General features: G+C 36.9%; 1 protein-coding gene across 1 annotated transcript; it reads right to left on the reverse strand.

The window, feature by feature from the left end:
- Positions 1-1214: 1214 nt before the first annotated feature.
- On the reverse strand, positions 1215-20482 carry LOC140160589 (small ribosomal subunit protein uS3B-like). The gene is made up of 6 exons (XM_072183830.1): positions 20387-20482; positions 6160-6384; positions 5253-5347; positions 4262-4449; positions 3309-3634; positions 1215-1595 (listed from the first exon to the last, which is right to left on the reverse strand). The coding sequence occupies exons 1-6, from the start codon at positions 20414-20416 to the stop codon at positions 1581-1583; spliced, it is 879 nt and encodes a 292-aa protein (XP_072039931.1). The 5' UTR covers positions 20417-20482; the 3' UTR covers positions 1215-1580.
- Between the last annotated feature and the right edge of the window lie 452 nt (positions 20483-20934).

Below are 20934 nucleotides of genomic sequence, written 5' to 3' on the forward strand. Positions count from 1 at the left end.
CATTGAGATTGTGTATGTGTTCAGTGCTGCAGGGTAAACACAAAAGATGTCCAAATGAGCGAGCTGTTGTGCTGGTCATCCCTACTATTAATTCCATTTGAAATCCATACACCTCTATATAAGACATGACACATGACCCGTATCCCACACACAGGGGTGTAGATATCTAATGGAGTAACCCATCAGGTAACCTCATTTAAAATTCACACTCCCTGTGCGTGAGATTATGGTCATCTTCCATGTATCGTGGTCGAGTTTGATGGGCAGATTACGTGAGACGAAAACTAGTCTTTTTTAATTCCGTCTTTAATTATAATTATTGGGGGTGTATACCGCTAGGAGAGCAGATGGTAACTAGAATTACAAGGTTCGTAATTAAGGTGGCCCCACAACATAGGTTGGTAAATATAGAGAATACTATCACAAGACTGAGTTTGAAGTTGATCTGTGATTGCGTTTAAGGTGGAGAGTGGATTAATGGAAATGTAGGCAACATATGCAAAAGAACTCATTAATATCCATAAATGTGCAAATAAAATGACACTATTCAGCACATCAGGCCAGTCACCATCCTATCACCGTACCAAATTTGAAGTTGATCGGTGATTGCATTTAGGCTGCAGAGTGGATTAATAACAATGTATACAGGCTAAAAACCATGGCAAATAATTTTCAGGCATGATTAGCTTTCAAATTTTGATTACGTTCTTCCTTAAGGCCAAAAAAAAAAAGTTGTTTGTTTGTCCTCCACCGCCCACTCCTCAGATGAAGGCCTGACCAATATTTTTTTTTTCCAATTTTTTTTTTTTTATAAAAATAAGTAAAATTCAATTTTTTTTTCAGATTTGGAGTATCTCTGGACCTTTCATTGTTGAAAATAAAAAAAGTCCACCAAATCATTAAAAGACTATGACATGAACACAAATTATAACTTTAACTGCATATTTTTTTTAAGTCACCATGAATGATTGTAGCATTTAGCTCTAGCAAGGTCCAGAAATACGACAAATCCGAAAAAAAAAAATTAAAAAAAAAAAAAATTCAGAATCTGCAAGAACCGTATTGCTATGTATCTCACTGCTACTGTGAATTAAGTTGAGATCCTTAAAATATGTACACAATTTAGCCCATTCATTGATTCAGTGTTGCCTTAATTACCAAAGCCAACATCTGTGTAACCCCTCAGACAAAAAGAAGTCAAAATACACAAAAAATTGGTCTTCTCTGTACTTCACAGATATTTTTAATATTCTCAGCTTCTTTTGGTATTCTCAACCATGCTGCTTTGCCTGTTTCAAGAAAACAGGATTTGTTAACATTGTCTTTATCAAAAACTTGGTGAACAAGTTACACTTGAAATATTTGCACTTAGCTATTAGTGTTCCATATTTATATTAGCTAAAAGCAAATATTTGTTTTCAAATATTATATGGAATGAGACATTTCAAACCAACAATGTGAAGAAAATTTGCAGTTTTTTGAAAAAGCCAATGTTTGGGATATGAATTGTCAAGCTGTAGCTTTGTGTTGTGATGGATTGTGTGATGGAGGCTTCTTCTCTTCAGTCTTTGAGAGCCACTTCAGATCTTCATATTCTGTAAAGATACAAGGATGAAGGCAAATTGGTAAGTTTTACCACAAGCTTTATTAACTGCTCAATACAATAATTATCCATTCAACTATTATTCCTGCCAGTCACATGTAATATGATAGACAAAGACTTGCGTTATGTACACTATAAAAAATTACTTAATTAGTGTACATCGTGGAACATACTCTGTTGCACGCAGATAACCTCGCAATATGGACCGTGAAGTGGCGCTATGCACGCTTCGTGTATTAGTCATGGAGTAACAAGCGTAGTTGAATGTTCCACGATGTACACAAATTTAATAATTTTTCTATAAACAAAAGTAGATAATTGATGAGAATATCTTTTACAGATCTTTTAGTCACTGCAGTACTATACAAAGTAAGCACCGTATATGGAATATACCAAGGCAAGGGTGACAATTTCACCCCAACTGGATCTCATTTAGTACCATCATTGCTGAATGCTGATCATTCAACCGAAAGCTCAGTTCCGCGAGTAATATTTATTGGATTCTGCTAGCATAATTAACCAGTTTATGTTCTCAACAATCCTACCAAATGAATCTCTTTGCTAAAATTGAAGATGCTAGTTCTGAAAAGGGGGTCAAGTCATGAAATCATGAAAATGGAGCTAGTGTCAGTTTCTGCTACAAGGGGTTTATCTACACCCTCTGTGCAAGTTTCATAGTGAAATAATGTGGTAGAGCATTGAAACTGCATGGACAAAACCATCTCGTAGTCAGTGTCCAGGGTCCCATTTCAGGCCCCCCTGCAGCCCTCGAATTAAGGATCTGAAGGGGCACAGCAACTTTTTAGGGCAAGTTGATAATTGCCTTGGATTTTCACTGAAAAGGCAAGGCAGCATGGCAGTTTGTAATATTTCAAGAGGGCATCATGGCAACTGTTAAAAATTTGAGAAGGGCACCAAGGCAATTTCTCAACAGTGAAGAAAACACATACAAACATAGAAACATAGATAGATGATTTTATAATGAAGGGGCAGGGCTGGGGCACCGATGGCAACTTCATTAGAGGGCACAGCAAGTGACTGCCTTGGGTAAAGGACATATTTTGAGGGCATTACGGCAGTGGGGATGGGCACCCACGGCAAAATGCCATGGGTGCTGTGGGTTAATTAAATTCGAGGGCTGCCCCCCTGGTTTTGAGCTCTTTTTTTCAGCTAGAAGGCCTGTTTTTGCTACTATTTAATATCTTTGAAACATCTGTGGCATTATTGTTTGCATCAGTAATTAAGATGATTTCACAATAGCATCATACAAGAAGTGTCAGAAAAATACATCATTTGCAAACACATATACAACAAGTTAAGGAATAAATATTGAACTAAATCATTAAAATGAAATTGTGTCAGTTTCTGCTGTAATGGGGTTATCTACTGCATGGACAAAACCACCAGTTTGCATTGAGACTACATAGCCATATAAACCTTTGCTATCTCGAGATGCACTCGATGTGACATAACCCCATTTTATAACAAGGATCTTCAATTAGTACCTCTGCTGTGCACTTTTAACTGCCGAGACTACCAATATCAATACCTTTGTTCACTTGCTCATTATTTGTTCAAGGCAAGGATGACAATTTTACCCCCACCTGTATTTTATTTTGTACCATCATCGCTTATCACTGCCAATTTGCATCGTCCTGGATCCAATAAATTTACTGTATATCATACACACATCGATGACCCTTACCATTCTAAGCCAGTGGGGAGCCTGGTGGTGGTCCTCCTCCCAAGGGTGGGCCAGCTCCAAGATTTGGTGGGCCAGCTCCAAGATTTGGTGGACCAGCTCAACAGGTGGGCCAGCACCTAAGCCTGGTGCTTGTCCAGAGAGTGGAGCGCCTGGTGGAGGCTGGGTGTCAGTTGGGTTGGCTCCTTTCTGTTCAGAGTAGGGTGGGCTTGGCGTCTGCGGGTCTTTGGGGGCGACAATGCTGACGGCGTCAGGAAGATGTTTCTTGGGGCCTTGCTTGCCAGTAGAATCAAATGGCAACATAATCTTGACTTTGATGCCAAGCACACCTGGGTGAACACAAATGCACAACACAATATCTTTAATATATCTTTCCTTGAATAATTAGAAGAGACTTTTTAAAAATCTTGATTAGATAAGTTACATTATTGACTAGTCTAGTCTCATACCCAGTTACAATCCAACTCTTTGAAAAAAAAGGAAAAACCCTACAAATTGCTGAAGATACATAATTTTATGATCCCATTTTGAATATAGGTCCTTATAAATTGTGCTTAATTCTGCACTGGAGAACAAATAACATTTTGCCATTCTACAAGCAAACCGCAACAGTTTAACTTCCATTACATCCACCAACTGTTGTGTTTCTTCTGCGGAAAAGAAAGTCACACCACATAATCTACCTCATGAGGTTGTTAACAGTTGCTGGGCGGCCACAGCATAACTCCGAACCACAGTTGCCAGTGGCCACAGCACAAATCCAAATCAAACCATGTCACCTATCAACAATTTGTTTTCAGTAATATTCTTTTTTTTTTCAGGAGTCACAATTACTTTTGTCACTTGAGGAATTTCATGCATGGCTTGAGATCCGGTATAATACACCCTAAATTTAATTTTCTTAAACAGGTGATGGAACTATACCCAGGGTCAGTCCAGTTTCACTAAATCCTTACCTTGCCTCAACATGACGTGTCTGACAGCAGTATCTACATAATCATTGACTGGGTTACCACTGTGGATCATCAGACCATCTACAAACTTCATGGACTTGGCTCGCTGACCACGCAACTTGCCAGACACAACCACTTCACAGCCACGGGCATCACTCTCCATGATGAAGCGAAGGACACCATAGCAAGCTCTGGAGAAACGACAAAATATGTTAATGACAATGAATAATCTCACATTACACTTTCATGATTGGGTTTACATTGTATAGATGGGCCTAGAACTTGTGCCGCATGGGTTAATGGTCGCATGATTCACTTACTCACAGGCCTAGTAAAGATTTTGCTATGCACAAAAACCACAACACTGAACTGATCAATTGCATATTTCAACACTCCTTAAAATTATTCAAGTATATGACCCGGCACAGAGAGGAAGGGATGGTTTCACTATACATACCAAGTAAAACAAAATGTAAATAATTCCATAATACCCAAGGTCTGTACTCATGGATTAAAAATAAAACTGGTTTGTTTGTTTGGATCAAACCTCAAAGGATCTCATCAGGTTTTGTTAAACTGAACATAATGTAATTTTTCAATTGAATCTTCAAAGCCAAGCAGTTGTAAAAAATTGTAATTACATAGGGCTACTGACATACCGTATTTAAATCAAATAAACGCCCCGGGTGTTACATTTTCCCAAGGGGGGGATTTATTCAAGGTCAATTTTAGAATGATAAAACGCTAAAATGACGAAATATGAACTAGAAACACTGACTTCTGGTTCATTTCCGGGTTTCCAATCCAGATTTTCGCCAATTATTGACGCTATTATCTACCATGTGGGCAACTTGGTAAGCTTACTACATAAGATAGCATGGAAATATCGGCATTTTTGAAACATCTTGGTTGAAAAAAGTGGTGGGGCGTTTATTTGAGGGGGCAACTATTTGACGAAATACGGTACTACCTTTGTTGCCGATTTGAAACTCACCTTCTCACAGCAAGACCTCCAATCAACTTGTACCTCAAGGACTCGCACTGGGCAATGGCACACAGACCACGGGTGGCAACCTTTTCAGCATACAACTGTGTACAAAAATGGAAATAATGTTGCAAATTATCTTAAGGTCGGGAGTTTGATCTGTTTTTCGGGAGGGTTGGCACCTCTGCGTACATGTACAATATTGTATACTAGCTATCAAGCAAAATGAGGGCAGTCGGAAATTTAGTTTAGTTTAGAGCAGCTGTCCTCTCATTTCACAACACTGATTTTAGAATAGATTCAAAGTCTGGGGCTACTGTCAGCATAGGTTAACTTATGAATTTATAGTTAAAATGCTTTGCTTTGATTGCTTTATAACAGAGAATACGGTATTTAAAGTAAATTAATGTCTGGTGATTATGTGAAGTATGGCCATGACCATGTTTGCCTACAGTAGCTTACAGTCTTAGTGATCTGATTCACCTGAACAGATTGTTTTGGTTATTAAGGGGGTACTACACCCCTGGCTAATATTGTGCATATTTTTGCATTTTTCTCAAAAATTTGGGGACAAGTAAGATGTGTACGGTATATTATAGGGGCAAGGGCTACAACTACTGCACTGAAAATTCAACAACTCAAGGCAAGTAGTTATTGATTTATTGATCAAATATTGGTTTTCCCTCATTTTTGACTCTAACTCCACAACTGTTGTCTGTGCTGAAACAAAATGTCCAGTGCCGTAGTTGTAGTCCTTGCCCCTATAATATACATATCTTACTTGTCACCAATGCGCTTTAATTTTTGAGAAAAATGCAAAAATAGGCAGTAGGCACAAAATTTGGCAGGGGTGTAGTACCCCCTTAATACACCATAATACCATTACACATGTCATCTCTTAATGTCACTACCATACCTCAACGGTGCCTTCGGTGAAGTTGAATCGTTTCTGTACGACAGCCGTAAGTTCACGAATACGACGTCCCTTCTCTCCCAGCACATTTTGCGTCCTCGTTGCTAGAATGATGATCTCGGTACGAGTTGGAGTGACACGCACCTCCACACCACTGTAACCATCTTCGGCTAGCTCTCGAGTTAAGAACTCATTCAGTTCAGCTTTGAACACTCCATCAGCTACAAACTGTTTATGAAATGGAGAAAATGATACATTGTTAAATCGGGGCACAAAATACAAAATTTGACCATTACCATTGACACATATGTTAAAGTTGGACGAAAATTAGAGCACTCATCCCATATGTGATTGAGTGTAATTTGAGCTCCATATTGGAATTGTTAATTCGATTGACGGCCTATTAAATATGGCTGCATATTTGCTAGGCTGACCCAATTGTGACAAACATACACACACCAATCTAACAAACATCAGCTCTTTTTGAACTCTGGACTGAATGCCTAAAAAAGTTATTTTTTCCCGGTTTTGTAGTGTCCCTGGACTTAGACCTAAATGCTAGGATCATTCATGGTTGACCTAAAAAAAAATTTCGGAATGCGATCATGAATTTTGAAGAAAAAAAAGTTTCCACAGGCTTCGTTGGGATTCGAACCAGCGATTCGGAACTTCCTTTGATTACGCGTCTAGCGCTTACCGCTCGTCCACGGTGGCAGTTGAGTGGAGGAGTGTAATGATATGATAAATCTCATAATGCCATCTTTAGCCTTTTGTTTACTAAAAAAAGACGCGTTTTGTAACGATAGATTAGCCGTTTTATGCATAAAGAGCACGAATGTTTGGGAAAGGTTTCAAACAAATAATAAAGACACTGATGTGATGATGAAATTGCGTAAGTCGGGAAATATCTGCGTCGTAATGTTTTGTTTTGGTTTTAGGAATGTGACCTTAAAATTTACGACTTCATGACATTATCATTCGAAATCAACAAAAGATATTCATTCTTTCCCTAGAATGTTTTGTACATGTATGTGAAATAGCTTCAACAATGGTTCGCTGCATAATGGTAAAAACAGCCTTGACCTAAAAAAGGACGAGAGGTACCATATTTACCTATTCGGGCTTATTAATTGATATAAAACGTTTGTTTTTTGATCGATTACAAAAATTAATTTTTGTCATATAAAGAAATTGTGTCTGGCATGAATTACACTACAGTTTTTTTATTCTTAGGGCTCTTTAACTTCTTCAAATATTTTTTTAAATGATAGAGTGAATCCCCTGGCCCTCTATAATTACGCACAAAAGATCGAGTCCCCTTAATGATATCAAAATGCATTGAATTTGAATGCATTTTGATATCATTGATAGAGTATGACATGAATACAAAATATAAATTTTCTTATTAAAAACACAAAACATCGTGCAAAATTCAATTATTTTTTTTTAGGTCAATCATGAATGATCCTAGCATTTAGGTCTAGGTCCAGGGACACTACAAAACCGAAAAAATAAATAACTTTAAAAAAAAAATAAAAAAATAAAATAAAATAATTTAAAAAAAAAAATTTTGGGTACCCGGGCCGGGAATTTCCTGCCCGGAAATAGGATTCTCGGGCAGGACTCGAATTCCCGGGACTCACTCACACCCTTAGCCGTAATGCCCTCAAAATATGTCCTTTACCCAAGGCAGTCACTTGCCGTGCCCTCTAATGAAGTTGCCGTTGGTGCCCCAGCCCTGCCCTTTCATTACAAAATCATCTACATGTATCTATGTTTGTGTGTGTTTTCGTCACTTTTGAGAAATTGCCTTGGTGCCCTTCTCAAATTTTCAACAGTTGCCATGATGCCCTCTTGAAATATTACAAACTGCCGTGCTGCCTTGCCTTTTCAGTGAAAATCCAAGGCAATTATCAACGTGCCCTAAAAAAGTTGCCGTGCCCCTTCAGATCCTTAATTCGAGGACTTGTAGACCCCCTCTACACACTAGTACACAGTGCAGAAACATCACAAGGAGAATATGCTGCTCAATATGATAAATCCAAATCATGAAAATAGAGCAATTTTGCAGAGCAATATTTTGACCACTTTTGCACTTTAGAAGTAAATTACTCCAGAAGATTGCAGGTTTTGCCAACTTAGGGAATGTTGAACCCACCAAAACGATGAGATCAATGTAGATCAATTATCTCAACTTTGGTATGTTACTAGCAGGTGGTGGCCGCATTGCATTCTCTAAATTCAGTAAATTTTCATCGTCAACCGTGTAATTGAATGGGATTATTTTGAAATTTTAAAACGCTTGAAATATCACAAACAAATAGGCCTATGTTGATAAATAAATACAAGCTAAAACCGTTGGGGTTCGATAATGAACCCCACAAAACTAACCGACTATATTGGAAAATGCCATACGGCCGGGCGGTTTCACAAGTTGCCGGCTGGATCATCATCATCATGTCATCTGGTTACTAGTACAATGGGATTAAAATCATCCATGTACGCCCAAACTCTGGTACAATGGGATTAAAATCATCCATGCAGGCCAAAACTGTCCTTGAGAGAGTTCGTCGGCTATATCCTTGGAGCCCAAAATGAGCCCACATATTGTGATCTTTCTTATTTGTGGAATAGATATAATTAATAGAGAGAACTAAATTTCACCCCTGCATTGTACGTATAACATGACAAAGTAGTTTTTTAACATTTGTTAATGTCTAGGAATAACATGAATAAGTAGGATATTTACCGATGATAAATTATTATGACCGCAAAATAATCAGTAGGTATGATAGGTGAATTCAAATTTGCCATCAAATTGCATCGTTTTATATATCAAATTAAAGCCCTTGAGTAAACTAAGCCAAAACTGAAAACCTTTTTTTCATAGCACTTTCCGGAGCAAAGTTACATCTTGTCAAAGATTGACTTTCATCAAAAAGATTCAGCTAGCAAAATTCCCATTTCGGGGTGTTTCTAGATCTTAGTCTCATGGCGATGGCAGCTTTTTTTTTAATGGAACTGCAATCAAAATCCTCTAAAATTCCATGTGCGACTTGATTATCACCATAAAAATCATATATTTGGGTCAAGTGAAGTATAGAAAACATATTTATGTAGGTTTCCTTCACCCACCTATTCTCGAAAAAAATTCACATTTCTATGTAAATATGCATTGTGGTGGGGCCCCGGTCTCGGCGAATTCGCTGACTAGTAAATGTGTTAACTAAGGTTTGCCTAGGTTACCTATAATAGGCACAGGCACAAAAATTTCAAACACCTCTAAATTCAAAGTTATACCATCAGCTGGAAAGAGCAAAGTGTAAGAAAAATTTTGGTACAAAAATGGTGATTTTTCGTTACTCCTAACTCAAGTTATGGCCAAATATGTAACATTGAGCGAGACCAAAAATTCTGATATCGTGCCATATAGGTTACTATGTAGTGTTAAGTGTATTTTTTGTGCCTTACACACAAGGTATTGGTATATACAAACAGTACAGCTATATATGAGTCAGTGTCAGTCATGAATGGGTCATTTCATGATGTCTTTGTCAAATCATCCAAATGTTGCTGGAGGTTGGTTCCAGTCAGGCATGATTATTTAGCAAGTCCATAAACCAGACAGTACAATTTGGAAAAAAATGTACCACGTTGCCATGGCAGCAGTCCGATAAACATTGAAAAAACCAAAAGGTCCATAATGTAGGACTACATATTCCTGTGATACCTTCCTAAATTTCATAGAAGTAAAATTTAATGTGGTCTGTAGCACACCAGTTTCACACCAGAGCAAGCTTTTTCTTGGCCCGAACTTCTAAAGTGCTGAAAAAAATTCCCGAAAACGGCAATTAATTGAGTGAAAATCAGAAATTAACCAATATTGACCAATAATTGTGTTAATCACAGATTTTGATATAAGATTATAGTATGTTTCACTTGTTTTATGAGTTGTTTTGTAATTGATAATAGCAATTTGTAAGTCATATTTAAATGAAATGCTAGTTTCATGGTTCTAAAGTGACCATTCACGTTGAAATCATGATCCCGGAATCGGATATTTGCATCGGCTGGCTTCGGAGCCTTACCTGCCATTTTGAGACTAAGTCCAAAGAAAATGCCAAATTTGGCAGACATGACATGTCATATAGGATATTGTTTTTTATGTGTTTTAGATCATACTGAACACACCTATGATACTTTGTTTGGTAAAAAAAAAATTTTCGCATGTCATGTCTGCCGAATTCGGCACCTTCATACAATTTTGAGACTAAGTCCAAAGAAAATGCCAAATTTGGCAGACATGACATGTCATATGGGGTATTGTTTTTTATGTGTTTTAAATCATACTGAATACACCTATGATACTTTGTCAGGTAAAAATTTTTTTCCCATGTCATGTCTGCCGAATTCGGCACCTTTGTACAATTTTCAGACTAAGTCCAAGAAAAATGCCGAATTCGGCAGACATGACATGGGAAAAAATTTTTTTACCTGACAAAGTATCATAGGTGTGTTCAGTATTGTCTAAAACACATAAAAAACAATGTCCTATATGACATGTCATGTCTGCCGAATTTTGCATTTTCTTTGGTCTTGGTCTCAAAACTCCCTGAATTCGGCAGATGTGACATACGCACTTTTTTCTTTTAGTTAAAGACTATGTTAGAGATGTTCAGAATGGTCTAAAACACCTAAAAGGGTGTTTGCAAAATTTTGGATTAATTACAATTAAGTGAGAGCTTTGAGTTGTAGGCCTATTATTAGTAACCAGGTTTAGGTAGGAAGGAAGGAAGGAAGACTATTAACAAGAACACATACGCCATGAATTAAAATTTGTGTCTTTTCAACTTTTTGCGATCACTTTATTGGAAAAATTATTTAACATTTTGTACATCATTTTTCAATTTCATCTAAATTTTTTTTTTTTTTTTTTTACTTTATGCCCATTGTTCCACATACATGTACTGGATGGAAACGTTCATAAAATAAACATTACATTTTAGTGGCTTGAGCTTTTGATCCGCTATCCATAGCACAACCATCCTCGTGTCAGCATTTGCTTCTGGTAGGATCAAAAGCTTAGCTAGTAAAACAAAACTTTAACTTTACAAAAACAGGTACCATTTTAACATTTCTACATAATTTTATAGAGACAGATATATGTGTACTTTTGAATGACACATGTGTTATCTTTTTCTCACCTGTAGGTCTCCCTGTCAGAAGAACCAAAGAGCAAGCTTTAGGAACTGGTCCCATCAAAATATTGAAAATTTTGTGTTTCTTCAGAATAAATTAGTTTGCATTTGCAATAAAATGTCTTTGCATCATGCTGTACAGTCATGAATTTTTACACTTTTCAAATCTGAAGCCAGGTCTATTTTACGCTCCAAAATGATATTGTATTTTCAACTAATTTAGGATTGGTTATCCAAATTCATTGTTTTCATACATGGTGTTTCATCTGATTTTTATTATCTATTCACTTGATATACCAACTTGTTCTACTTGAGTGAGAGGAATGCACCATTTCAATAAAAATGGAAAAACAAGTAGGTGTATCAGGTGGATAGTTTAAAAACAGTTTCAAAATCACTTTTTTTTTTCTTTTTCATATTTACATAATTTTTCATTTGGTAATTAATTACCTACCTTATTGATTTTTGGCAATAATATATACATTCTGTCCATTTTTGAAGACCAGATTAAATGGCCTACCAAATTTGAATATTAATTTAAATTACACTTGATTGTTTCTTTTTTTCCTTTTCAAATTTTGAAACAACCTTTATAACATTGCCTAATTCTCCATATAAAAATTGGCAGAAATATATATACATTCAACAAATCATTATTTTAAAACAAAGTCCAAATTTTGAAATAACCTCAACTTCAGGCTCAATAAATTTGATGAATTTAATCATTTTTTTTAATCTTTTTTTTAAATAAATTTCAACTACCGATACATTCGTGTATTGTGCCAATTTTGGTAGAATTTTGAAAGGCCAACAATATCACTGAACTCAAGATTGTTTTAGGGTATGTACGAAATGTTGAGTCATTTTTCCATAAGAAATTGCCATTCAAATTCAATATTATATACACTGTACATTATAATCATATCTACTTCCTTCCAGTATGAGCAAACTTCAATTATGAAATAATTACATTGAACAGTATAATGTACATTCACTTAGATTCAAAAACATTTTTGTTTTGTTTTGTGTTCACAATTTTTGCCCCTATACATTTTTGTTGTTCTACATTTTAAAATTTTAATTTTTACATCTCCTGGAAATGTCTCTGCATTTCATTCTGTAATTGATGAGCCATTCTTCAGAAACTGAACAAATTATCAACAAACGTAAAACCTTTTTGTGTGACTTCTGAAGCTTAATAACAGTGAAGTTTGTTCACTAGAATGTTCTAAATAAGTTTACATACGGTAATGTATAAATTTAAATTTCCATTCATGTGACTGTCCAAAATATTATTTGAATTACATTTATAGATCAGCAGTAAAGCCTCAAAATCAGACAAGCTTCTCTTAATGTCACATGTAACTGAAGAATGGTCCAATTACTGGGTGTAAATATTTTTAAATTGTCATGACCAACCAGGTCCGTACGCAGGAGGGGGTGGGAGCCACCCCCTAAAATCCACAACTTCCATCAGGGATGTAAATCTTCAGTAAATTAATTTTGCTTGGATCTTCCCTAGGTACAAAGTATATAGGGAAATACATTTTTTTCAGGAATGTTAAAGCAGTTTCAGGAAATTATGTAAATGCTTGTTTTTATCCCTGTTCCACTCTCTGGTGGTAGGGTGTTCAAAAAGGACAATTTTTAGGGGGTCCACTTTTTACAAAAAAATCTGCACACTTATTTTTGATTGAGGTCCACTTTTTGGAAGTTTCGCACCCGAAATAAATCCTGCGTACGGGCCTAGCCTGTGACTAACATTTTCATTTCATTCATCCCAAAGAACAACAAGATCACCACTTTTCATATCTGTAACTACCTCATCTACAGTTAAAAAAACAGGTGGTAATAAATCCCCTTCGTCACTAGTATATGCCCCCTGCAACCCCTCCCCCTCCCTCTTCCAGTCCTTTACTACGCCTTATACCAAATATCCTTGCCATCCTCTACCCATAAATGTGTGATCAACTTAATTAATAACCTTGTGGGATCTGTCATTACCTGTGTAAGTTCTGAATTATCATTACCATTGGAAAATAATATAAATAATTTGTCCTGCAGTGCAATTAAACTTAAAGGTTTCCGTCAACAGAAAATGAAAAATCTCCTTCTTGTCCCAAAATCTTCTTTCTTACATTTAATTGCGTTTTGATTGCTTTCAGTTTGTCTTTATTGAATTTCAGTTTCTCTAGTTCTGTTTCCATTTGTATTTTACTTCGCCATAACCCTCCACATTCCATCAAATCTGTAATCAAGTTCTCCCTATTTGTCCTAATAAATTCTTCCTTCTTGCACAACTCCTCCTGCTTGTCCCTCAGTTTCTGCATTTTGATTTCATTTATTGCTTTTTCCCTTTCTTTGTCCCGCTGTGTATGAGTTCTTGCTAATTTTCTTGCTTCCCGTAGATCCCTTTCCTTCTCTAACTCCCCCTTGCTCTCAAACCATGTACCGGTGTCATTGTCCCCCCACTTTACTAATGCTGTATTATATAATTTACTATTTGGTGCCCTCACTTGTATTTGTTTCCACTTCGCAAAAACCCGCTCCCCACTAATATTATTACATTCGCATGACAAGCTCTCTTGTATGAGTTCTGCATTTGGTTGACTGTGTTTGCCCCCAGGCAATTGGTCTTCCAATTGCCTGGTTGCGTCACTCAGAATCCCTTTCAGTATTTCCTTCAAAATATCTAGTGTGATGTGATCATATTGGTTAGATTGGACTAGTTCTTCATAAATTAAGTCATCTTCCAGATCTGAGTATTGACCAAAAATGGGTCCAGATGTCCCATCCATGATTGGTGTGGGATCATCTGCCCACAGCCTAAGCTGGTTAACAAAATGAGAATAATGTGGATTCATATCCAAAATGTTGATGGGTGTGTCAGTGAGTCTCATCCATGGACCTGAAATTACTTTGTCAATAAGACCCAGTGATCTAATTGCTGCGAGATAGTGTGGATTCTGTAAATCATGGACGATGGCTGTGTGCAGGGGATTTGATGTGCCTGTTACTTTGCTTACGAGTTTCACCAAATGTGGGGCCAAATAATATATACCAGCTGCGTTAAAGAACAAAATATTGAAACGAGACCCTAGAAATGGGACAGCAATGTTTGTAGGAATATTGTTGGCATCCAAATATGTTTTTACTTCAGAGGGCAACCCAACACCATCTTTCTCTTTCAAGCGCACGGCAGCTTGAATGATACCCTGCGTGCACGATTCACCTCTACGAGAGAAAGATTGCGGTGGTGTTACATTGCTTTCTTTTTCCCATGTTTTTAGTGTTTTGTCTGCTGTCTTTGCAAATGTGTCTAAGGGATGCATAGCACAAAAAAATTGATTGATGTGACCATCTTCTTGCTCCTCCTGTTTGAGTTCCTCTAATTTTGTGTTTGTTACTTTATTTACAATGTGTCTGTCTGTCATTGTGTTGGATATGTTTGTAAGTAAGTGTGATTTTACATTTGGGATGTTGCTTGAACTTTGAATGTCATCTAGTGATTGTGTGATTGTGTCTAAATATGCGTCTGATGTGCCTGATGTCATTTCTGTGATTGCTAATGTGTATGTTTTGATGTTGATGCTAGTTGTACTTCTCCTACGTGTGTTTTCTTTACTGTGGTGCCATCATATTTCAAAGTTAAATTCTCCTCTTGTATGAGTTCTTCTGCAATTTGCATATTTGATAATTCCCCCATCTCCCTCACCATCCTGTTCACTGTTCTAGCTGTTGGCAAATCCCCAATTATGTTTTTATTTGCAAGTTTTGTAACAATGTGATTGATTACTGGCCCCACATTTTCTGATGCAACCCCTTTTTTCCTAAGAAAAAACACAGTCTCATGGATGCTGGCATTATAGGTTTTGCCATCCAGCATCGTATGCACATTTGAAACTTTCTTTAGATCTTCAACTTCATCAGACAGTTTGTCTTTCTCTACTTGTAAGTGTTCTATGATTTGATTGGCATATTTCAGTTGTTTCTTTAATTCTAAGATTTCAGTTCCTTCATGTGTCAGTTCTTTAGTTTTTAATTTTTTGTCTTATGATAGTGTGATAATGATGATTTCTGGTGTGAGACTTTCTGCAGAAGCTTAGTGGTGGGGGTTTCTTTGTGCTTTTTTTTATTTTTTTCTTCAGTTTCTTTTTTCTTCTTTCTTCTGTTTCTTGACTATTTCATTTCTGTGATCAAGACTGTCTGATTTTCTTTTTAAGTTTTGCTTCAAGGTTTTACATTGTTTTTGCTTTGTGTTCAATTTGTGCTTCACATAGTCGATTTCATTAATTGCGGGCTCAGCTTGGGTTTCTGGTTGAATTTGCTTTTTCTGTTTTTGTTTAGGATATGTGAATGCTTGCGACAGATACTCCTCCCGTTCTGCCGGTGATGACTTAAGTGTTTTTAATTTCTCTTTTACTCGCTTTGCCCTCTTAATGACCGCATATTCAGAGCCACTCCCGTCGATTCCCTTTTTTACACATATGTCGTGGATCCAAGTATATAGCTGGTGATCTGATAGATTAAATTTGGATTGATACTCTAATAATTCATTGATGATATAGTTGGTGACGATGGAATTTCCTCTTTTTACATGAACGCTTGACCCCCTTACTGTTATACCATGTGCTGTTGATTGCGGCCCAATTTCCCCATCCCTGATGACCTCACCATCCATATTGAATTCCACACCTGACCGGCTGATGACCCAGCGCCTGTATATAACTTAACTTAAAAACTTAAGTCCAAATCATAAAAAGCACCAGTCTGATCATTTGATTTCAAAAATTAAAGGCAACATAAAAATTTATTAATTTCATTTAAAACAACGGGGAAAGAAAGAAGAAAAGAAATTTGTTAGCTTTTTTAAATATATGTAGATTTCTTCCAACTTGTTGCCACTAATTTGTAATTTTTTTAATAATTTGATTTTATTTTTAATTAACAAAATTGCACTGTCTGGTAAGTCCGTCCAGTCAATCATGATTGTGTGTAGTAAAGTTGAATCTGGTCATCGCAAAGGTCAAGAAAATGAAGTTGCAATTAATCAGATGATAATTGACAGCAAGAGAAAGGTAAGTCAGGTCTCTGTCAGGGCTATTGGTTCTTAATAGGGTCCCTTTCAGAAAAACTAGTTATTATAATTCACACGAATTCAAAAGTAAGGCACTAACAATCAAACCATATATGACATTTTTGGTTCTATTTAATTACGTAGCATTCGAAGACTGTTACATAACATCAGCCTCCGGCTAAAAAAGATAGTGAACTTAGTTTTACCATATATCTCATTTTTTTTACAAATTTAAGGAATTGGGTAGCAACGTTTGCACAATATCTTTTGTGGGACCTGAGAGCACATCAGACACATCGAATTGCATTCTGAATAGGCATGTCTTTCTGATTGATATCAAATAATTTTGATTTATTTAAATCAGAAGGACATTCCTTGTTTTCAAAATGCAATTTGATATGTATGATGTGCTCTCAGGTCCCACAAAAAATATGTTAAAACATTGCTATCTGAGCCCTTAAGGGTGTTGAAATTGTAACAAAAAATTCCAAGTTCATTCTAAGGATAGAAACCAGGAGTTCTTTCCTTAGCATATGACACATCTCCCGGACAGGGTCAGAAATTCGGCGACAATCCATTCTCGCAAAGATTCTTTGTCAACAAAATAATTGCAAGAATCTAAATGGATTCTTGTAAATATTTCAGTTTATCATACAAAGTTATATGGCGCATGGATTTTTGCAAAATTCCACTGCACTTGGTTGCGAATTTCTGACCCTGCCGGATAACCCAACTCACAAATAAATAAAAATATAATTTATAATTTTTATGACCCCTTATTATTTCGGGTTGAATTTTTTTATATGACCCCTATTATAAATGACCCCCAACTCAACAAACCTAAAAAGTCAAGAACTATGTTTAGGGGGATGTCATTTTCTTCAGAAGGTGGGGTCATGAAATATTTTGGTGACCAAAATCAATTTTTTACGACCCCCTCCCCCCATCACAAGCTAAATTATGACCCCTATATCGGGTTGAAAATTTTAGATTGTACAAACGTTTTGATTGGTCATCCAAAAGAATTTGTGCGCACCGCAGTAGCACCAACCCTTAATATGCCTAAAAAAATTGTTTGATTGGCGTAACCTGACCGACCCAGACTTTTTTTTAATAAATAAAATTTTTTTTAAAAATAAAGAAATAAAATAAAATAAATAAAAAAATAAATAAATTAAAAAAAGTCCCAAGGCCTAAATATGAAATGTAATATTATTTACAGATTTAAGTTTTGCAATCTAACAATTTTTAAGCCTAATTTTATAACTGCGCACTATTTTGATCAAACAAAATTATGACCCCCTAATTTTTGGTATAAAAATTTGATGACCCCAAAAAATTCATGAACCCCCCCAATTTCGAAGGCCCCTCCATATTACTTTTTCCCTTCGTTTTAATATTTTACAATTTAACTTTGGCAAATATTTAAATGACAGGTCACAAGCCCTTAAATTAATATTTTTATGACCCCGCTTTATTGGTAAAAAATGACCCTAAATTTTGTGTGTACAAAATTGTGACACCCCCCACCACCCTACCCCCCACGCAACCCCCCCACGCTACCCCCACCACCCTACCCCCCCACGCAACCCCCCCACGCTACCCCCCACCACCACCACCACATAAAAATACATTCTCCATATTCAGTAATTACAATCTTGTGATTTATTTATTTCATACAAATTGACAACAAAATTACAATTTAATATTTGATTTATGCATGTACACGTACGCTAGCCTATTGATGCTACAGTAAACCAATACTTTCAATGAGTTCATGATATCTACCGCCAGGTGCGATAACGGCAGCGCGATTCCACGAATACACAGTAAAGCATGGTACAAGGCCGACAACAGACATGCGCAATATGACACACCGGCCGAATCTATGTACCCATATCGCCAACGCAAATTTGCTTGCGCAGTCAAGAGCAACAAGTAATGACACACACTGGATTTTATCTTGCTATTTATACATGATAAACTTCGCAAAATTATCTATTTTTGTGATTTATAGTTACAAAACATGTTAATCTTAATGTACATCTTTGATTTCGAGTTAGCACGTGAGTTAATGTGGAGAAATCTTCAGATACAACGCCGCCTTGAACACGGCAAAAATTCATGAAAGACTTGCGAGGCGGAACACTGAAGCACAAGTACGGGTTACGCGGGCGCTACCTGGCCCACGGGAGCAAGCACTGGATGCTTGCGGTGTATTTTACGATGATTTTTCCCATCGTGTTACAAAAAAGTTCAGCATTATTAAATATAACCTTTCATCATTTTAGGTAAAACAAATATTGAATTTTCTGTCAATCCTACTCACATTTTTGTCAGAAGTGGTTTTTGGGGAGAAATATGAGGCTCAAATCTGCCCTTTTCGGACCCGATTTTCGCGCTACCGGAATCCCAGTTTTTTTTTCAGCCAGGACAAATTTGACGTCTGCTCACTAATATATAATGCATTTTCGTGACCTTTGACCCGTTTTTGGTATGCTAATTTCCTTTTAAATGGGTTAAACCATTGTTTGAAATAGGGGTGTCAACGGTTATGGAAAAAACCAGAAACGGCACATGTTTACATAGAGCAAAAATATCAAGGGAAGTGAATAGCGCCATCATGCGGTTGTGCCGGTGCCTACCTATAATCAGTACGTCTACAGCCGTTGCGTAAACATGGTTGGTCATGTTGGCAAAGCACGGCAAAAGACACATCCATGCATCGTGCGTGTGACGCAATGTTTAACGTTGACGAAAAAACTCGTACGAGTTCAGTTAACATCATGGTTAAAGTATTATTCAGATTCCCTTTTACAAATTAACCATCGCGTATATGTGCGCGACGTCAAGCGTGTGCATTGGACCAGGTGCAAAATAATACGCGCTGGACGGCAAGCAGTACGCTTAGCCCTAGAACTCTGGCCATAGTATCCGTTTTTACTTCCACTAGGGCCAGAGGCACTTACATCGAAAAAATTGTTGGGAATGCTTGAACGATCCAGTACAAAAAATGAAATCATTTCAATGCTTGATCGAACCAATACAAATGTGTGTCAGGTCACTAATTAACATGATAAAACCCACTTGAGAACACACACAATCGCGGTCATTTCTAAAGATGCATTTATACTTTAATCGCTTTTGCAGAAACCTGAATCGAACGCATGATCAGTGTACTAAATCGCCGTCATATTTGCCTGCTGAGCATGCGCATGATTCGCTGTTTTTCAACAGCGACACGTAGGCTATTATTGACACCCTCTGTCGGTCAACGTTCTCTAGAATTGCACACATATTACTTGTGCAGTTAACGACAATGATTCAGTCTGATGATGAGCAACCCATGGGTATAAACACAGCTTTACACAATGACTAATTTACATAGGCACAAAAGACCGTGTTCATGTACCGTTACTCAGCCAAACATGGCAGAGTAGGTCCCGGATGACGGTACATGATGTTCCTATCTCCTCAACGTTATACCTTTCCAACAAGGAAAGAGATACGAAAGGCGAACGTCTAAGTACGCTTAATTTGTAAACGGAAATCTGATTCTGAATAACAGTTTACAAACAAATGTCAGTTCGTCACAAACTGAGACTGAGTGAAGGACAGACATGCTTGCTCTGATTTCACCGCTTACATGCTTAAAATCGAGGAATGCCTAAGCCGGACGGCTATTCCACGTAAATTAAATGACTGAATGAACTCACACACGTCCATGTCGTATGGCACACCTTTACCCCCCACCCCCCTGTGAGGCTGTGTGTAACAACATGGTAAAGTTACGTGTATCAATTCATGCTTCAGTATGATCACCTCATATCTGTATCAACAAACGCCATCTTTACTTGGAATATAAATGGGCATGTTATTAGTTTTGTTGGGTCGACACGTTGCCTGTTATTTTAAAATTTTATGTACAGAATGATGAAATAATGGGTAGATTTACCTTCCTCTTCTTCGAAATTTGGGCCGCCATGTTGGTGGCTGGAGCAAAAAGGAAGACTCCCGGATGGAAATAAACTAAATAATTTTGCTCGAGAGAGGGCTCACTACTATTTCATTTTTTAACAGAACAGGGGGCGCAAACCACTAACTTTTTTCAGCTTTTTTCTTCCATTTTCTTTTAAAATTTTTTTTTAAATTTGGGGGTTTGTCCCGGGGGTTTGTGTGCAAGTCAGGGTCGGACCTACTTTTAGGGTAGGTCGGGTTACGCCAATCAAACAATTTTTTAGGCCTAATTACAAATTGGCCCGCTAAACAGGACTTTGTGACACCGTTAGGTATAGGCCTACTGGGACACATTATCATTGGTGGTAAAATCGAAAAAAATTTTTTTATTGGTATCAAACCTGAAATTATGGCAATTTTCGCGCCCCTCAATACTGCCAAATTTTGGGTCTAAAATTTAAAAAAATCAGTTTATAATGGCACAAACTTGACGTCAGGTAGGTTTATGATGTGATTTTGGCCCAAATTGTTTTTGAACAAAAAGTA

Source organism: Amphiura filiformis, chromosome 9 (genome assembly GCF_039555335.1).
Source record: "Amphiura filiformis chromosome 9, Afil_fr2py, whole genome shotgun sequence".
Taxonomy (NCBI): Eukaryota; Metazoa; Echinodermata; class Ophiuroidea; order Amphilepidida; family Amphiuridae; genus Amphiura; species Amphiura filiformis.

Excerpts from the sequence above, each read along its gene's own strand:
- LOC140160589 (XM_072183830.1), bottom strand. The coding sequence starts at position 20,416 with ATGGCGGCCCAAATTTCGAAGAAGAGGAAG. Across the intron at positions 5,348-6,159 it reads TCACCGAAGGCACCGTTGAG|TTGTATGCTGAAAAGGTTGC; the intron begins GTATGGTAGTGA and ends TTTTGTACACAG. Across the intron at positions 3,635-4,261 it reads ACACGTCATGTTGAGGCAAG|GTGTGCTTGGCATCAAAGTC; the intron begins GTAAGGATTTAG and ends GTGTTCACCCAG.